We start from the raw sequence: 19,288 nt of genomic DNA on the forward strand, positions 1-19,288 counted from the left end.
TTGTACACTTGTAGGTTACAAGAAGTGAAAGGAGATTAACACGACTATATAACATGTAGTCAGAGCTGTGCCCAGTATTTCAGCTCAGTCCTATTTATTGCTTTTAGGTACAGTACTCCTCCCAAAGCTCTGTCCCCTTTTGTATGCACGGTGATAGAATTCCTGGCAGAACTGCTATCCATTGGGCAACCAATATAATAATAGCTCTGTCCCCTTTTGTATGCACGGTGATAGAATTCCTGGCAGAACTGCTATCCATTGGGCAACCAATATAATAATAATAGGTCATAGCCGCCCCTATAATAATCTTAATAATCTTTATTTTTATATAGCATATAAACATATTCCGCAGCGCTTTACATTTTTCACACATTTTCACTGTCCCTAATGGGGCTCACAATCTAAATTCCCTATCAGTATGTCTTTGGAGTGTGGGAGGAAACCGGAGTACCCGGAGGAAACCCACGCAAACACGGGGAGAACATACAAACTCCTTGCAGATGTTGTCCTTGGTGGGATTCGAACCCAGGACCCCAGCGCTGCAAGGCTGCAGCGCTAACCACTGAGCCACCGTGCTGCCCACACACCTCCCAAGTTTTGAAGAAGGGAAAGAGGGACAAAGACTGCGGCGCAACTAGTCACACCCATGTCCACGCCCAACCGCACCCATTTAGCACTGCTGATCACACTAACTGGTACTGAGGGCACAGTGGCTGGCATTATGGGCACACTGACTGGCACTAAGGAAGAGAGAAAACAGAGAGAGAGAGAAAAAAGAAAACACAGAGAAAGGAGAGCGAGAGAGAAAGTAAGAACAGGGAGCGAAAGAAGAAAGAACAGAGAGAAAGAAAGAGGGGAAAGAAAGAACAGAGAGAGAAAGAGAAGTCAGAAAAGAAAGAACAGAGAGGAAAGAAAGAGGGGAAAGAAAGAACAGAGAGAGAGAAAGAAAAAAGAAAGATTAGAGAGAGAAAGAACAGAGAGAGAGAAAGAAAATGAGGGAAAGACAGAACAGAGAATGAGAAAGAAAGAACAGAGAGGCCTCCTTCACAGATCAGTATTTTTGATCAGTATTTCATCAGTATTTGTATGCCAAAACCAGGAGTGTGTCCAAAACAAAGAACAGACATCAGTCTTTCAATTATATTTTTTCTCTGTAAGTTCCATTCCTGGCTTTGGCATACAAACACTGATGCAAAATGCTGACCAAATACTGACGTGTGAATGAGCCTAGAAAGAAAGAAAAATAGAGAAATAAAGAAAGATTCTATAAAGATACTATAGCAGCCCGGCTCCGATTGTAGTGCCCACCTGAGCCTCCCGGTGCAGGACATATCATGATCCTCTCACATGGCCGGCATCCCCGATTCCATGGCGATCCTGCTGTCCTCGCTGTCGGAGGAGGACATGGTGATGGATCTGAAGCATTCCTAGTTCCCTCACAATCTCCTCATGAAATTACCTAATTTCCGGTCAGCTTCCAGCACATCACTTCCGGTGGACCGTCATGTGTGAGTTTTAAAATGCTCCTCTGGGCTCCACCGTGTACTCCTGGGTCCGTGGGAAAAGCCCACTTTGTATGCTTCGTATACACTTGGTTCTGCTCCGTACATCCAGTACACATATGGCTCCACTCCGTACACACGACTCCGGTCCGTACACCCCGTACACACGTGGCTCCACTCCGTACACCAAGTACACACACGGCTCCAGTCCGTACACCTCGTTTACGTGCGGCTCTGCTCCATACACACGGCTCTGCTCCGTACACCTTGTACACATGGCTCCGCTGCGTACACCTCGTACACACACGGCTCCGCTCTGTACACCTCGTACACACACGGCTCCTCTCCGTACACCTCGTACAAACGTGGCTCCGCTCCATACACCTCGCACACACGCGGTTCCGCTCCGTACACCTCATACACACGCGGCTCCGCTCCGTACACCTCATACACATACGGCTCGACTCCACTCCGTACACCTCGTACACACACGGCTCCGCTCCGTACACCTCGTACACATGGCTCCGCTCCGTACACCTTGTACACACGGCTCCGCTCCGTACACCTCATACTCACGGCTCCGCTCCGTACACATGCGGCTCCGCTCCGTACACCTCGTACACACACGGCTCTGCTCCGTACACCTCGTACATATTCGGCTCTGCTCCGGACACCTCGTACACACGGCTCTGCTCAGTACACCTCGTACACACGGCTCTGCTCAGTACACCTCGTACACACACTGCTCTGCTCCGTACACCTCGTACACACACGGCTCTGCTCCGTACACCTCATACACACACGGCTCTGCTCTGTACACCTCGTACACACACGGCTCTGCTCTGTACACCTCGTACACACACGGCTCTGCTCAGTACACCTCATACACACACTGCTCTACTCCGTACAACTCGTACACACACTGCTCTGCTCCGTACACCACGTACACACACTGCTCTGCTCCGTACACCTCGTACACACACGGCTCCGCTCCGTACACCTCGTACACACACGGCTCCGCTCCGTACACCTCGTGCACACACGGCTCCGCTCCGTACACCTCGTACACACACAGCTCCGCTCCATACACCTTGTACACATACGGCTCGACTCCACTTCGTACACCTCGTACACACACGGCTCCGCTCCGTACACCTCGTACACATGGCTCCGCTCCGTACACCTTGTACACACGGCTCCGCTCCGTACACCTCATACTCACGGCTCCGCTCCGTACACACGCGGCTCTGCTCCGTACACCTCGTACACACACGGCTCCGCTCCGTACACCTCGTACACGCGGCTCCGCTCCGTACACCTCGTACACGCGGCTCCCGGTGCAGGACATATCATGATCCTCTCACATGGCCGGCATCCCCGATTCCAAGGCGATCCTGCTGTCCTCTCTGTCGGAGGAGGACATGGTGATGGATCTGAAGCATTCCTAGTTCCCTCACAATCTCCTCATGAAATTACCTAATTTCCGGTCAGCTTCCAGCACATCACTTCCGGTGGACCGTCATGTGTGAGTTTTAAAATGCTCCTCTGGGCTCCACCGTGTACTCCTGGGTCCGTGGGAAAAGCCCACTTTGTATGCTTCGTACACACTTGGCTCTGCTCCGTACATCCAGTACACATATGGCTCCACTCCGTACACACGACTCCGGTCCGTACACCCCGTACACACGTGGCTCCACTCAGTACACCAAGTACACACACGGCTCCAGTCCGTACACCTCGTACACGTGCGGCTCTGCTCCATACACACGGCTCTGCTCCGTACACCTCGTACACACACGGCTCCCCTCCGTACACCTCGTATACACACGGCTCTGCTCCGTACACCTTGTACACATGGCTCCGCTGCGTACACCTCGTACACACACGGCTCCGCTCTGTACACCTCGTACACACACGGCTCCTCTCCGTACACCTCGTACAAACGTGGCTCCGCTCCATATACCTCGTACACACGCGGTTCCGCTCCGTACACCTCATACACACGCGGCTCCGCTCCGTACACCTCATACACATACGGCTCGACTCCACTCCGTACAACTCGTACACACACGGCTCCGCTCCGTACACCTCGTACACATGGCTCCGCTCCGTACACCTTGTACACACGGCTCCGCTCCGTACACCTCATACTCACGGCTCCGCTCCGTACACATGCGGCTCCGCTCCGTACACCTCGTACACACACGGCTCTGCTCCGTACACCTCGTACATATTCGGCTCTGCTCCGGACACCTCGTACACACGGCTCTGCTCAGTACACCTCGTACACACACTGCTCTGCTCTGTACACCTCGTACACACACGGCTCTGCTCCGTACACCTCGTACACACACGGCTCTGCTCTGTACACCTCGTACACACACGGCTCTGCTCTGTACACCTCGTACACACACGGCTCTGCTCCGGACACCTCGTACACACGGCTCTGCTCAGTACACCTCATACACACACTGCTCTACTCCGTACAACTCGTACACACACTGCTCTGCTCCGTACACCACGTACACACACTGCTCTGCTCCGTACACCTCGTACACACGGCTCCGCTCCGTACACCTCGTACACACACGGCTCCGCTCCGTACACCTCGTGCACACACGGCTCCGCTCCGTACACCTCGTGCACACACAGCTCCGCTCCATACACCTTGTACACACGGCTCTGCTCCATACACCTCGTACACATATGGCTCGACTCCACTCCGTACACCTCGTACACACACGGCTCCGCTCCGTACACATGGCTCCGCTCCGTACACCTTGTACACACGGCTCCGCTCCGTACACCTCATACTCACGGCTCCGCTCCGTACACATGCGGCTCCGCTCCGTACACCTCGTACACACACGGCTCTGCTCCGTACACCTCGTACATATTCGGCTCTGCTCCGGACACCTCGTACACACGGCTCTGCTCAGTACACCTCGTACACACGGCTCTGCTCAGTACACCTCGTACACACACTGCTCTGCTCCGTACACCTCGTACACACACGGCTCTGCTCCGTACACCTCATACACACACGGCTCTGCTCTGTACACCTCGTACACACACGGCTCTGCTCTGTACACCTCGTACACACACGGCTCTGCTCAGTACACCTCATACACACACTGCTCTACTCCGTACAACTCGTACACACACTGCTCTGCTCCGTACACCACGTACACACACTGCTCTGCTCCGTACACCTCGTACACACACGGCTCCGCTCCGTACACCTCGTACACACACGGCTCCGCTCCGTACACCTCGTGCACACACGGCTCCGCTCCGTACACCTCGTACACACACAGCTCCGCTCCATACACCTTGTACACATACGGCTCGACTCCACTTCGTACACCTCGTACACACACGGCTCCGCTCCGTACACCTCGTACACATGGCTCCGCTCCGTACACCTTGTACACACGGCTCCGCTCCGTACACCTCATACTCACGGCTCCGCTCCGTACACACGCGGCTCTGCTCCGTACACCTCGTACACACACGGCTCCGCTCCGTACACCTCGTACACGCGGCTCCGCTCCGTACACCTCGTACTCACGGCTCCGCTCCGCACACACGCGGCTCTGCTCCGTACACCTCGTACACACACGGCTCCGCTCCGTACACCTCGTACACGCGGCTCCGCTCCGTACACCTCGTACACGCGGCTCCCGGTGCAGGACATATCATGATCCTCTCACATGGCCGGCATCCCCGATTCCAAGGCGATCCTGCTGTCCTCTCTGTTGGAGGAGGACATGGTGATGGATCTGAAGCATTCCTAGTTCCCTCACAATCTCCTCATGAAATTACCTAATTTCCGGTCAGCTTCCAGCACATCACTTCCGGTGGACCGTCATGTGTGAGTTTTAAAATGCTCCTCTGGGCTCCACCGTGTACTCCTGGGTCCGTGGGAAAAGCCCACTTTGTATGCTTCGTACACACTTGGCTCTGCTCCGTACATCCAGTACACATATGGCTCCACTCCGTACACACGACTCCGGTCCGTACACCCCGTACACACGTGGCTCCACTCAGTACACCAAGTACACACACGGCTCCAGTCCGTACACCTCGTACACGTGCGGCTCTGCTCCATACACACGGCTCTGCTCCGTACACCTCGTACACGTGCGGCTCTGCTCCATACACACGGCTCCCCTCCGTACACCTCGTATACACACGGCTCTGCTCCGTACACCTTGTACACATGGCTCCGCTGCGTACACCTCGTACACACACGGCTCCGCTCTGTACACCTCGTACACACACGGCTCCTCTCCGTACACCTCGTACAAACGTGGCTCCGCTCCATATACCTCGTACACACGCGGTTCCGCTCCGTACACCTCATACACACGCGGCTCCGCTCCGTACACCTCATACACATACGGCTCGACTCCACTCCGTACAACTCGTACACACACGGCTCCGCTCCGTACACCTCGTACACATGGCTCCGCTCCGTACACCTTGTACACACGGCTCCGCTCCGTACACCTCATACTCACGGCTCCGCTCCGTACACATGCGGCTCCGCTCCGTACACCTCGTACACACACGGCTCTGCTCCGTACACCTCGTACATATTCGGCTCTGCTCCGGACACCTCGTACACACGGCTCTGCTCAGTACACCTCGTACACACACGGCTCTGCTCCGTACACCTCGTACACACACGGCTCTGCTCTGTACACCTCGTACACACACGGCTCTGCTCCGGACACCTCGTACACACGGCTCTGCTCAGTACACCTCATACACACACTGCTCTACTCCGTACAACTCGTACACACACTGCTCTGCTCCGTACACCACGTACACACACTGCTCTGCTCCGTACACCTCGTACACACGGCTCCGCTCCGTACACCTCGTACACACACGGCTCCGCTCCGTACACCTCGTGCACACACGGCTCCGCTCCGTACACCTCGTGCACACACAGCTCCGCTCCATACACCTTGTACACACGGCTCTGCTCCATACACCTCGTACACATATGGCTCGACTCCACTCCGTACACCTCGTACACACACGGCTCCGCTCCGTACACATGGCTCCGCTCCGTACACCTTGTACACACGGCTCCGCTCCGTACACCTCATACTCACGGCTCCGCTCCGTACACACGCGGCTCTGCTCCGTACACCTCGTACACACACGGCTCCGCTCCATACACCTAGTACACGCGGCTCCGCTCCGTACACCTCGTAAACGCGGCTCCGCTCCGTACACCTCGTACTCACGGCTCTGCTCCGTACACACGCGGCTCTGCTCTGTACACCTCGTACACACACGGCTCCGCTCCGTACACCTCGTACACGCGGCTCCCGGTGCAGGACATATCATGATCCTCTCACATGGCCGGCATCCCCGATTCCAAGGCGATCCTGCTGTCCTCGCTGTCGGAGGAGGACATGGTGATGGATCTGAAGCATTCCTAGTTCCCTCACAATCTCCTCATGAAATTACCTAATTTCCGGTCAGCTTCCAGCACATCACTTCCGGTGGACCGTCATGTGTGAGTTTTAAAATGCTCCTCTGGGCTCCACCGTGTACTCCTGGGTCCGTGGGAAAAGCCCACTTTGTATGCTTCGTACACACTTGGCTCTGCTCCGTACATCCAGTACACATATGGCTCCACTCCGTACACACGACTCCGGTCCGTACACCCCGTACACACGTGGCTCCACTCCGTACACCAAGTACACACACGGCTCCAGTCCGTACACCTCGTACACGTGCGGCTCTGCTCCATACACACGGCTCTGCTCCGTACACCTTGTACACATGGCTCCGCTGTGTACACCTCGTACACACACGGCTCCTCTCCGTACACCTCGTACACACGCGGCTCCGCTCCGTACACTTCGTACACACGCGATTCCGCTCCGTACACCTCATACACACGCGGCTCCGCTCCGTACACCTCATACACATACGGCTCGACTCCACTCCGTACACCTCGTACACACACGGCTCCGCTCCGTACACCTCGTACACATGGCTCCGCTCCGTACACCTTCTACTCACGGCTCCGCTCCGTACACCTCATACTCACGGCTCCGCTCCGTACACATGCGGCTCCGCTCCGTACACCTTGTACACACACGGCTCTGCTCCGTACACCTCGTACATATTCGGCTCTGCTCAGTACACCTCGTACACACACGGCTCTGCTCCGTACACCTCGTACACACACGGCTCTGCTCCGTACACCTCGTACACACACGGCTCTGCTCCGTACACCTCGTACACACACGGCTCTGCTCCGTACACCTCGTACACACACGGCTCTGCTCCGTACACCTCGTACACACACGGCTCTGCTCCGTACACCTCGTACACACACGGCTCTGCTCCGTACACCTCGTACACACACGGCTCTGCTCCGTACACCTCGTACACACACGGCTCCGCTCCGTACACCTCGTACACACACGGCTCCGCTCCGTACACCTCGTACACACACGGCTCCGCTCCGTACACCTCGTACACACACGGCTCCGCTCAGTACACCTCGTACACACGCGGCTCCGCTCCGTACACCTCGTATACACGCGGCTCCGCTCTGTACACCTCGTAGACACGCGGCTCTGCTCTGTACACCTCGTACACACGCGGCTCTGCTCCGTACACCTCGTACACACGCGGCTCTGCTCTGTACACCTCGTACACACGCGGCTCTGCTACATCTACCCTGTAAACCCCTCCTGACCCCACACATAATTCTCTCATCCAGCACCACAACACCAGCACAGCAGAGTCCTGCAGACACCATGAGGCAAGGCTGAGCGCACAGGACCTGTGATGAGGTCACAGGAGGGGCGGAGTCAATGGTCACATGATCAGGGGTCTGGACAAAGGCTACTGATCATGTGACTTTTTTTAAACAGCAGAAAAAAAGGCAGCAACACTTACCTGCCCAGGTCTAAGAACAAATGCACTGCAGGGTGCAGCCAGCCCATAAAGCAAGATGTCAGCAACACAGGTACAAAATACCAGATTAACAGCCACTCTCCACCTACTCATTCCTGGAGGGGGCGACTGCCCAGTATAAAACTGCACAATAAAGGCCGGCATAGGGCGCTGTTCACACAAGGGAACTACACTGTGTCTGGCTCACAGCCTATTAGTCACGCCCCTACTATTCGACTAGGCGGGCTGGCCAGCACACCCTCAATGCATCCCAGTGTGAACACCCCTCATACGGGAACAAACGTGTTTGGGCTCGGCTGCACTCTGAAAATTAATATTGTGCTATAAGTACACAATTAGTGAGGTATTAGCTGATATTTTGGCCAAAATACTTGAGCCCGTAAATTGCGCCAAAGTTCCTCATGCTTACGGGTCCCTACATTAAACTAGTTATGTGACCCCCCTGACTCCTCCCCTCCTGTGACCTCATCACAGGTCCTGTGTACAGAGAAGGGAGCAGGCAAGCGACGCTGTGGGTGGCTGCAGGGAGGTCTCATGCTAGGGCGAGGATGGGGTGCGTGGCGGCTCATCTCCCTGCAGTGCGGGACAGAAATATCCCGGGAGGGTTGGAAACTATAACCGCCGTGCACACAGAGGGCCGGCGGCAGGAACAACAGCCAGGCCAGTGGCCACATCAGCGGGCAAGCGGCCAGATGAACGGGCGCTGCCGCCCGCGGCCCACATGACAGCGGCCCAGCGGGTAAATGCCCGGTTGGGCATATTACCAATCCGGGCCTGGGCTGGAGCATTAGTTCAGCCTCCTGCACATCGGAGCTCTGGACTCCCCCGATGCAGGAGCTGCAGTACGGCCGCAGTGGATGGGGGCACATCGGGGGTCCGGAGCGCCGCTGTGCAGGGTAAACAGGGAGGGGACAGAGCACTAAATCAGATCTGTGGCCCCTTCATTCTCAGGGTCTGTGACATATGGAAAGTATATACCATAAATATATAAAAGGTACAAATTCTACGTACAGGACTCATCTCCACCAATCAGCTCTTCGTCTGTGGCCCTTGAGGAGTTTCTGTTGTATTTTTGCTGAATAATAAATGCAGCGTCTTGGACTATGTTCACACAGTGGGTTTTTTCTCCACAGGCACAATCTGCTCTCCTGGCAGTAAGAATCTTGTTTAAAAATCAGGTCTTGTATAGTTTTTGTTGCTTTTTTTCCTGTGTTTTTGTACATTTGTCTCTTGTGCATGCTGATAAAGTTTAGTGCATAAAAAAAAATGGAAAATGCTGAGACGTGACCGGCTGCATCCTGCAAAATCCGAGGTATTCCCCAAAACACTGAGGACACAGACCGAGCCGTGTGCAGGAGATTTCTGACATCTCATAGACTTTGCTGGGACAGTAAAAGCTAAAATTTGCATAAGAAAACGAAGAAAAAACATAATGTGAACATAGCCTTACAGTTGTAGCAAAGAGGATGAGATTTATGGAGATTTCTTCCCCTCTATGCTCCTTTTTTGCGCAGAGTAATCTGCCCGTTTCCACACTGTGAAGTCCTGGTGCAAAGAAACAGGGAAGAATGAGGGACTCTGCCCCCTGGTGGAGGTGTGCAGGGCAGGCACAATCTGACGGGAGTAGTAGTGAGGTGATCGTCCTCGTGTAGACGGCTGCTCCACCTGGAAAGCTGACTTATTAATACAATGGCGAGGCCAAACATGAGAATAAGTGTTCTGGTCCCGCTGCAAGATACGGTTTATATTTCCTAAATATTATATTTGATTTCTTGGGAATAAAGTTCTTTAGAATCCGATCACCACGGATACGGAACCAATGCCGGCATAATATCTTCCTAGCGGAGGCTCGGCCTTCACTACAGGAGGTGATGAGACAAAATTGAAATTCAGCCATATTCTCAGTAGTTTTAGCATTTTTTCCTCATCTAATCTCCTGTCCTTTTCTTTTTACTACATTCCTTCTGGGACGTCCGTCTGGAGGCGTCTGTAAGGATATCTTCAGGGCAGCCATTAGTCAGAAACCTCTCTTTGTAGGAGACGTGACGTATATTAGGCCACATCTAAGGTGCCATTCCTTCTGATCCCCCAATACTGGCAGTGTGGGACATGTTTTATCCACTCCAGGAGACAACACCTCCAAATTCCAGAAAGCTGCTAATATCCACATTTCTAAGTAATATGTATGATACAATCTTGTCTGTAGGATCTTGTGAGATTGTGACATCTAGAAATGAGAGAGAATAGTTCGGATTAAACACCAGACCTCGCGGGGTCAGTGTCAATCACGGAACACAACATCCAGCTTCATGAACAGTAACTGAGCAAATGAGAAATAAATCATCAATAAAAGGTTTATAAAAACAGATGCGAACGATGAAGAGGGACTCAAAATGCCCCAGTAACAAGTTTACATAACCGGGCGTGAAACGAGACCCCATCGCACAACCCCTCGTCTGCCGGTAGATCACATCCCCAAACAGGACTGCCACTAGGAATTTTGGGGCCCCATACTGGCAAAATTTTCAGGGCCCCATTGAGACTCCACCCCTCAAACTGTCCACAGTCCCACCGCTCTCTCTTGGAAAAACTCCACTTCTCACCTATCACACATTAACAGTTCCCATCACCAGATCACACATGTAGTCGGCAGCTTTTGCTTTGGACAAAAGATTTTTTTAAGCCGCCAACATAACAGGGTAGACTCTTTTGGCCGGGCTCTACTCTACTGTAACCTATTAAATATTTGTTAAAATATGCAATACACTGTAGGTATATTTTTATTTATTTTTCAATTTTTAAAATGACCAATAATATCACATACAAGGAACAAATACCGCTACACCATGACCAGACCACATATTACCACCACATAGTGACCTATAATACCACATACAAGGAACAAATATCACCACACCATGACAAGACCACATATTACTACCATAGTGACCGAATAATATCATATACAAGGAACAAATACCACCGCACCATGCCCAGACCACATATTACCACCATAGTGACAGAATAATATCATATACAAGGAACAAATATCACCGCACCATGCCCAGACCACATATTACCACCAAAGTGACCAAATAATAGCACACACAAGGGACAAATATCACCGCACCATGGCCAGACCACATATTATCACCACATGGTGACTGAATACTACAATACTGATCATTAATAAAAAAACATAATACTATCATCATAAGTGCCATTATACACAGGAGATCTTTATTTAGTATGCAGTGTCTGTGTACAGGTAATATAGTGATCAATGACATTATACACAGGAGCTCTGTATATAATGTACAGGTAACACAGTGATCACTGGTGACATTATACACAGGACCTCTGTATATATAGTATACAATGTATAGTGTCAGTGAACAGGTAACACACTAACTCACCAGAGACGTCTCTAGGTGAAGTCCTTCATCCTTGCTTTTCATCTTTCATCCAGCACAGACCGCCATCACATCTTTCAGCCAGGACTTGTCTCTGCAGGAAATAACACAGTTATCTAGAGCTCCGCTTGCAGAAAACATTACTTATTTTTTCCCAACTTCTGCATTACACCACATGAAGAAAAAAAGGCGACATAGTGTCGCTCTGCACAGTAACAGGACCGCCTCCCATTTAAAACAGTATCCTCAAAAAATTAAATACATCACTGCAGTAATAATATCCCTTAATTAGCCCCTATGGTAATAATATCCCCCATCCTGACCCCCGTGTGTCTCATTCCTGGCTTTAGCCATATGTTCTCCCATCGCGCCCTCATGAGTATCCATTCTGCCCCCATATGATCTCCATCGTATCTATCCTGCCCCATGATCCTGTGTGATCTGTGTCCAATCATGCCCCGTATCTCCATTCTGCCCCAGTCCAGCATTCTGCCCCATGTTCACCATTCTGCCCCATGTTCAGCATTCTACCCCAGTCTCCAGCATTCTGCCCCATGTCCACCATTCTGCCTGCAGTCCAGCATTCTGCCCCAGTCTCCAGCATTCTGCCCCATGTCCAGCATTCTGCCCCAGTCTCCAGCATTCTGCCTCTGTCTCCAGCATTCTGCCCCCATGTCCAGCATTCTGCCCCCAGTCCAGCATTCTGCCCCATATCCAGTATTCTGCCCCATGTCCAGCATTCTGCCCCAGTCTCCAGCATTCTGCCTCTGTCTCCAGCATTCTTCCCCCATGTGCAGCATTCTGCCCCATGTCCAGCATTCTGCCCCAATAAAGCATTCTGCCCCATGTTCACCATTCTGCCCCAGTCCAGCATTCTGCCCCATGTTCACCATTCTGCCCCAGTCCAGCATTCTGCCCCATGTTCACCATTCTGCCCCATGTTCACCATTCTGCCCCATTCTCTAGCATTCTGCCCCATATCCAGCATTCTGCCCCATGTCCAGCATTCTGCCCCAGTCTCCAGCATTCTGCCCCATGTCCAGCATTCTGCCCCAGTCCAGCATTCTGCCCCCATGTCCAGCATTCTGCCCCAGTCTCCAGCATTCTGCCCCAGTCTCCAGCATTCTGCCCCAGTCCAGCATTCTGCCCCATGTCCAGCATTCTGCCCCATATCCAGCATTCTGCCCCATGTCCAGCATTCTGCCCCAGTCTCCAGCATTCTGCCTCTGTCTCCAGCATTCTGCCCCCATGTGCAGCATTCTGCCCCATGTCCAGCATTCTGCCCCAGTCCAGCATTCTGCCCCAGTCCAGCATTCAGCCCCATGTTCAGCATTCTGCCCCATATCCAGCATTCTGCCCCAGTCCAGCATTCTGCCCCAGTCCAGCATTCAGCCCCATGTTCAGCATTCTGCCCCATGTCCAGCATTCTGCCCCATGTTCAGCATTCTGCCCAGAGTCCAGCATTCTGCCCCAGTCCAGCATTCTGCCCCCGGGCCCCCTGGATCGCCGCTGTCAAAAAAAAAAAAAAAAAGTTCTCCTTACCTGGCCGCGCTCCAGCGGCGGGCGAGGCTCAGTCCCTCCACGCTGCAGCGCGCTCTAGCCGGCGACTAACACTGATGTCAGACGCCAGATATGTGCGCGCTGCGGCTGACGTCAGCTGCCAGCCTCCGATTGGCTGTCAACTGTTCACTATAGGGCCCGCATGTCAATAGAGTTTAGCTGCCGCCTGCAGTGCCGCTAGCCAGGGCCCGGTTTATCTGCCGGTAGGGGCCCGGTGAGCAGAGGAGACCGGGCCCCATACGCCAGTCAGGGCAGTAATGCCCTGATGGCGGCCCTGTCCACAAAGGAAAAATCATTGTGGTTCTAAATAAATCTAATACCCTGGATCAAAACCCCAATCTGGCCCCGGGAAAGTTCTGTTATTGTACAAATATATTTCTATGGCTTCTCCACACAAATTAGGCTGAATATTAGAGTCTAAAGAATTTACATCTAAAGTGAAAATTACACCGTGAGATGTTCAGATGTGACCGAATTCATCTATAAGATGGGAAGAATCCCGTGAAAGAAAGGACTGGAGAAATAAATCGGTGTAGTGGGATAAATTCCAAGTGATTGACCCGATCCCCGAAATGATGGGACGTCTGGGGATTATTAATATCTGTATGCAGGTTTGGCAAATAATAACAATGAGGTATTTGTATAGTTCTTTATTAATAACAAATCTCTGTCTCTTATGTAGAATTTCCACCCGCTCTGCTGCTAAAATCACATTCCGATACTGGATAAATGGCAATCAGAGGAAATAGTCTGATAATAATATGTTAGCGCTATATAAAAATAAAGATTATTATTATTATTATTATTATAATGTCTTATCCCCGATATTCGCTGGGATTCAGAGGTGTTTGCAGTGAGATCCCAGATAGCGGCTCCTCCACCTTCATCAGCGGCCCTTATAATTGTATCCCCAGTGCTCCTTAACCCCTTCACGACATATGATGTACAGTTACGCCGTATGTCGGGTCCCTGCCTGTGATGGGGGATACGGACACAACGAGTGTAATACACATGTAACGCTGAGGCCGTGTTCACACTTAGTGTAGATGCTGCGTTTATTTGCTGAAGATGTGAATCCGCCTTTTTAACAGTTTTTAATAGTGTAGAAAAGCTTTGATTCTGAGCTTAAAAATGCAGCAGCGTTATTTTACATGCTTTTCTTTAGGCTCCAGATAGAAGTCTATAGAGGGGAAAAAGCACCAAAACCGCAGAGTTCAGCAGGGTCTTTGGACCACAGGGGACGAAGATTTCAGGAGATCACATTCACTTTGCTCAGACATTTAGACCATGTTCCCATGTAGCAGAAATGTAGATTTTCTTTCTGCACAGAAATTCTGCTGTTTATCTCCAAGCAAAGTGGATGTGATTTCATGAAAATTGCGCCCCCCGGTGGCCTAATGACGCTGCTGAATTCTGCAGATTTTGGAGCGGTTTTCTTCTCTCTCGTCTTCTATGTGTAGCCTAAAAAAACACAAGTAGAAAACTGCAGATACTTTATTAAGTGCAGAATCAAAGCTTTTCTGTACTATAAAAAACACATTAAAAGCGCGGCCTCTAGTGATGAGAGAACGTGCTCGGTAAGGTGTTATCTGAGCATGCTCGGGTGCTAACAGAGTGTCTTCAGCGCGCTCCAAATATATATTAGAGTCTCCGCAGCTGTTAGACAACCACAAGACATGCTGGGAATGCCCGTTTGTTAGACAGCCGACCTGGAGACAGCGGACAGTCCTGGCTGTCTACTGATTGTCTCCTGCCAGGGTAGAATGAAATGGTAAATGGGCGTGGTTAGGGGTGTGGTCATGGGCGTGGTTAGGGGTGTGACCATGGGCGTGGTCAAACTTTTCACAGCACACTGTGCGCACTGCGTTTTTTGATTTCCATTGAATACATTGGCACTGTGCACACGCTGCGGATCTGTAGCAGTTTCTGCTGCGGTGTACAGCACCTTTATATGCAATGGGAAAAAAACTGCAGTGCACACGGTGCGGATTTTTCCGCGGTTTGAAAACAGCAGCATGTCACGTCTTTGTGCGGAATCCGCAGTGGTTTCACTCCTTCTCCATTGCAGAGGTGGGAAACCGCAGGGGAAAACCACAGGCTAATCCGCAACATGTGCACACAGCCTAAGTGTGACTCAGCAGTGAGCACAACCGAGGAGCTGTAGGGGTTAATGATCCTGCACAGACTCTCCGCTTTCCTACTGGGAGGAAACTTTTCCACTTTCAGTTCCTGCTCTTTCCCACTACAATGGCGTCTGCGGAGCTGAGGGACGAGCTGAACTGCTCCATCTGCCTGAGCCTCTATACAGATCCCGTATCCCTGAGATGTGGACACAACTTCTGCCGCTCGTGTATTGTGAGTGTGCTGGATGCCCAGGAGGCGGCTGGAGGGTATTCCTGTCCTGACTGCAGAGCAGAATATCTGGAGCGTCCGGCCCTGGAGAAGAGCCGAAAGCTGAGGAACATAGTGGAGCGTTTCTCATCTACTCAGCCTGGTATGGAGGAGACCAGGATCTTCTGTACTTACTGTACAAAGTCTCCTGTACTGGCAGTAAGGACATGTCTGCAGTGTGAGACCTCCATGTGTGAGGAACATCTCACAGCCCATAACAAGTCGGTGAATCACAATCTCATTGAACCAACAGTGTCGTTTAAGGGTCAGAAATGCTCCACACACAAGGAGGTGCTGAAATATTACTGTCCTGTAGACGCCGCCTGTATCTGTGTGTCCTGCTGGGTGGCCGGAGAACACAGGGGACATTACGTGGAGCTACTGGATGAGGCCTCTGAGAAGAAGAAGGAGAAACTAAAGGAATATCTGAATGATCTGAACCCACAAAAAACAGTTATTCAGACAAGAGTCCAGAATCTGCAGGATCGTAAAAGAAAGATCCAGGAGAAAGCCTCCGATAAGACGAAGAACATCAGTAAGAGATTTATGGATATCAAGGAGCAACTGGAAATGGCAGAAAAGAAAGTTCTGAGCGAGGTCTCCAGGCAGGAGGAGAAGATTGTGTCCAAGATATCTGATCTGATCAAGAAGCTGGAAATACAGGAGGACGAGCTGTCCAGGAAGATGTGTCACGTGGAGGAGATGTGTCGTGTCACCGACCCAATAAGACTCTTAGAAGAAAGTGACATTACAGTATGTAGTCATGGAGGTGATAAGGACACCGGGGGAGATGGTGGAGAGGTCAGTTCTGAGGAGGATCTGGATGAGGTTCTGATCTCACTGACCTTACTCCGATCTATGAGGGATATTGTCACCAATGTAACATCAGAGCTCGGGGTCCATGTCCCAGACATATTGCTGGATGTGGACACTGCTCATAGAAGGGTGAAGGTATCAGAAGATCTGAAAACAGCAACAGATTCAGATAACAAACAGGTGAGGCCAGAATCACCAGGGAGATTTGTGACTTATTCCCAAGTCTTAAGCAGATGTGGTCTCTCCTCAGGACGACATTACTGGGAGGTAGAGAGGAACCAGATAGGAGACTGTTCTATCGGATTGTCCTATCCAACTATAGAAAAGGAAGGAGATAAGTCTGCTATTGGATGTAATGATAAATCTTGGTGTTTGTGTAGGTATGATGAGGAATATAATGTATGGCACAACTCCGATGTATTATCCCTCAGTGTAGAGCCAACATGTCCAACACTTGGTATCTTCTTAGACTATGAGGCCGGGCGTCTGTCCTTCTATGAGCTGTGTGACCCCATCAGACACTTACACACCTTCACCGCCTCCTTCACTGAACCCCTACATGTTATCATCTATGTGGATTATGGGGCCTCTGTTACAATAAGAAGCTGAGGCCGATGTCGTCCTCGTCACATTATAATGACATTATTCCTTGTCACATGGACACATCAGTATATAGTGAGTTATCAGCGGGACCCTCTAATAATACAATGTATATGGCGGAGTCATGGGGGGATTGTTCCTATTGTTTTTTCCTCTTCCCTGTAGATCAGATGCAGAATCAATGATTGAGCAGAATGTAAATATTAATGGGTGAATTGTCCTGAGACTGGTAGTTGTTATTCAGTAAAGGGTTAATCCTATCTGATACAGTGCTGGGATATGTCAGCACTCTCTGACTCCCGGGACCCCCACCGATCCTGAGAATAAAGGGGCTGCAGCATTAGTTCAGCCTCCTGCACATCGGAGCTCTGGACTCCCCCGGTGCAGGAGCTGCAGTACGGCCGCAGTGGATGGGGGGCACATCGGGGTCCGGAGCGCCGCTGTGCAGGGGAAACAGGGAGGGGATGCAGCAGTAAATCAGCTCTGTGGCCCCTTCATTCTCAGGGTCTGTGACATATGGAAAGTATAGACCATAAATATATAAAAGGTACAAAATCTACATAGAGGACTCTCGCCTCCACCAATCAGCTCTTCGTCTGTGGCCCTTGAGGAGTTTCTGTTGTATTTTTGCTGAATAATAAATGCAGCGTCTTGGACTATGTTCACACATTCAGTGTTTTTCCTCCACAGGCACAATCTGCTCTCCTGGCAGTAAGAAACTTGCAGGTTTTGCTTAGTTTTTGTTGTTTTTTTTCCTGTGTTTTTGTGCATTTATTTCTTGTGCATATTCACCATCAGGTTTCTGGCACAAAAAAAAGTGGTAAAACCTGATTTCTGCGTCTTTTCAGCGTTTTTGCACCACCCATTGCTTTCTATTGGTGGAAAACACTGGAAAATGCTGAGACGTGACCGGCTGCATCCTGCAAAATCCGAGGTATTCCACAAAACACTGAGGACACAGACCGAGCCGTGTGCAGGAGATTTCTGACATCTCATAGACTTTACTGGGACAGTAAAACGCAGATAAAATTTGCATAAAAAACCCAGAAAAAAAATAACGTGTGAACATGAACATAGCCTTACAGTTCTAGCAAAGTGGATGAGATTTCTAGAGATTTCTTCCCTCTGTGCTTCCTTTTTGTTTCCGCACTGTGTCAGTTCCTCTCGCGGCTCTGCTGGGTTTTTTGTAGATTTTCACCATAGAATTGTATTACGGTAGATGTGGAAAATCTGTGGCATAAAACACATGATCCCATGACCGCATCAAAGATTTGTCAAATTCAAGCAAGTTTCAAAAACAAAGCAGCTTTATTTAAAGCATGACAAACCACAAAGACAAAAACCACAAAATCAAAAATGTGATAAAAACACATATAAAAAGCCGCACTCCAAAATGTAATGTAGGTAATTAGTGCAGAAAATCTACAACATCAGAAACTCCCCGATTCCTCCTCTCGGGCATGTGGCCTCAGGCTGAGTTCACACTGAGTTTTCTCTACAAGGATTTAGAAAGAGATTCTGCTCCTAAAACCTCATAGAGAACTGTGTCAAATACTCTGAATAAGTTTCCGACTGAACTGAATGGGGAAAGCTCCTTTAGTGCAGGCAGAGCTGTTTTTCACGTTATTTTGAGCATTCCCCAGTGACCCTAAGGGTACGTGCACACGCTGAGGAATGCTCTGCGGATTAGCCTGCGGATTATCATCTCTACAATGGAGGAGAAGGCAAACCGCTGCGGAATCCGCAGAAAAGAATGACCAGACAATTCTTTCTGTGGATTGGAAACCGCAGCAAAAAACGCGCGGAAAACTCCGCACCGTCTGCACTGCGGTTTCCATTTTGCATAAGATATAATGTTACTGTAAAACGCAGAGAATTCTGCTGCGGATCCGCAGCGCCAGATCCAGAATCCGCAGCGTGTGCACACACCCTAATAGGAAGATTATTCCGAGGATCTGGAGCTTTATTTGTGGTAAAATCCTCTCTATAAACAATATGAATAACAAAGATGAAGAGGTGACACCGGCAGACGGCGCTCTGCACAAGGGCAGG

At 50.9% G+C, this 19,288-nt stretch overlaps 1 protein-coding gene across 1 annotated transcript; it reads left to right on the plus strand.

Annotated features, from left to right (window-relative positions):
* Positions 1–15,658: 15,658 nt before the first annotated feature.
* LOC141050678 (E3 ubiquitin/ISG15 ligase TRIM25-like) lies at positions 15,659–17,362 on the plus strand. Its single transcript, XM_073547277.1, has one exon. The coding sequence runs from the start codon at positions 15,677–15,679 to the stop codon at positions 17,243–17,245; it is 1,569 nt and encodes a 522-aa protein (XP_073403378.1). The 5' UTR covers positions 15,659–15,676; the 3' UTR covers positions 17,246–17,362.
* The last annotated feature ends 1,926 nt before the right edge of the window (positions 17,363–19,288 follow it).

The sequence above is a fragment of the Dendrobates tinctorius genome, unplaced genomic scaffold (genome assembly GCF_039654945.1).
Source record: "Dendrobates tinctorius isolate UK_male_01 unplaced genomic scaffold, ASM3965494v1 ptg000152l, whole genome shotgun sequence".
NCBI lineage: Eukaryota > Metazoa > Chordata > Amphibia > Anura > Dendrobatidae > Dendrobates > Dendrobates tinctorius.

What these genes read in the sequence shown, in the direction of transcription:
- LOC141050678 (XM_073547277.1), top strand. Translation starts at nt 15,677, where the DNA reads ATGGCGTCTGCGGAGCTGAGGGACGAGCTGAACTGCTCCATCTGCCTG.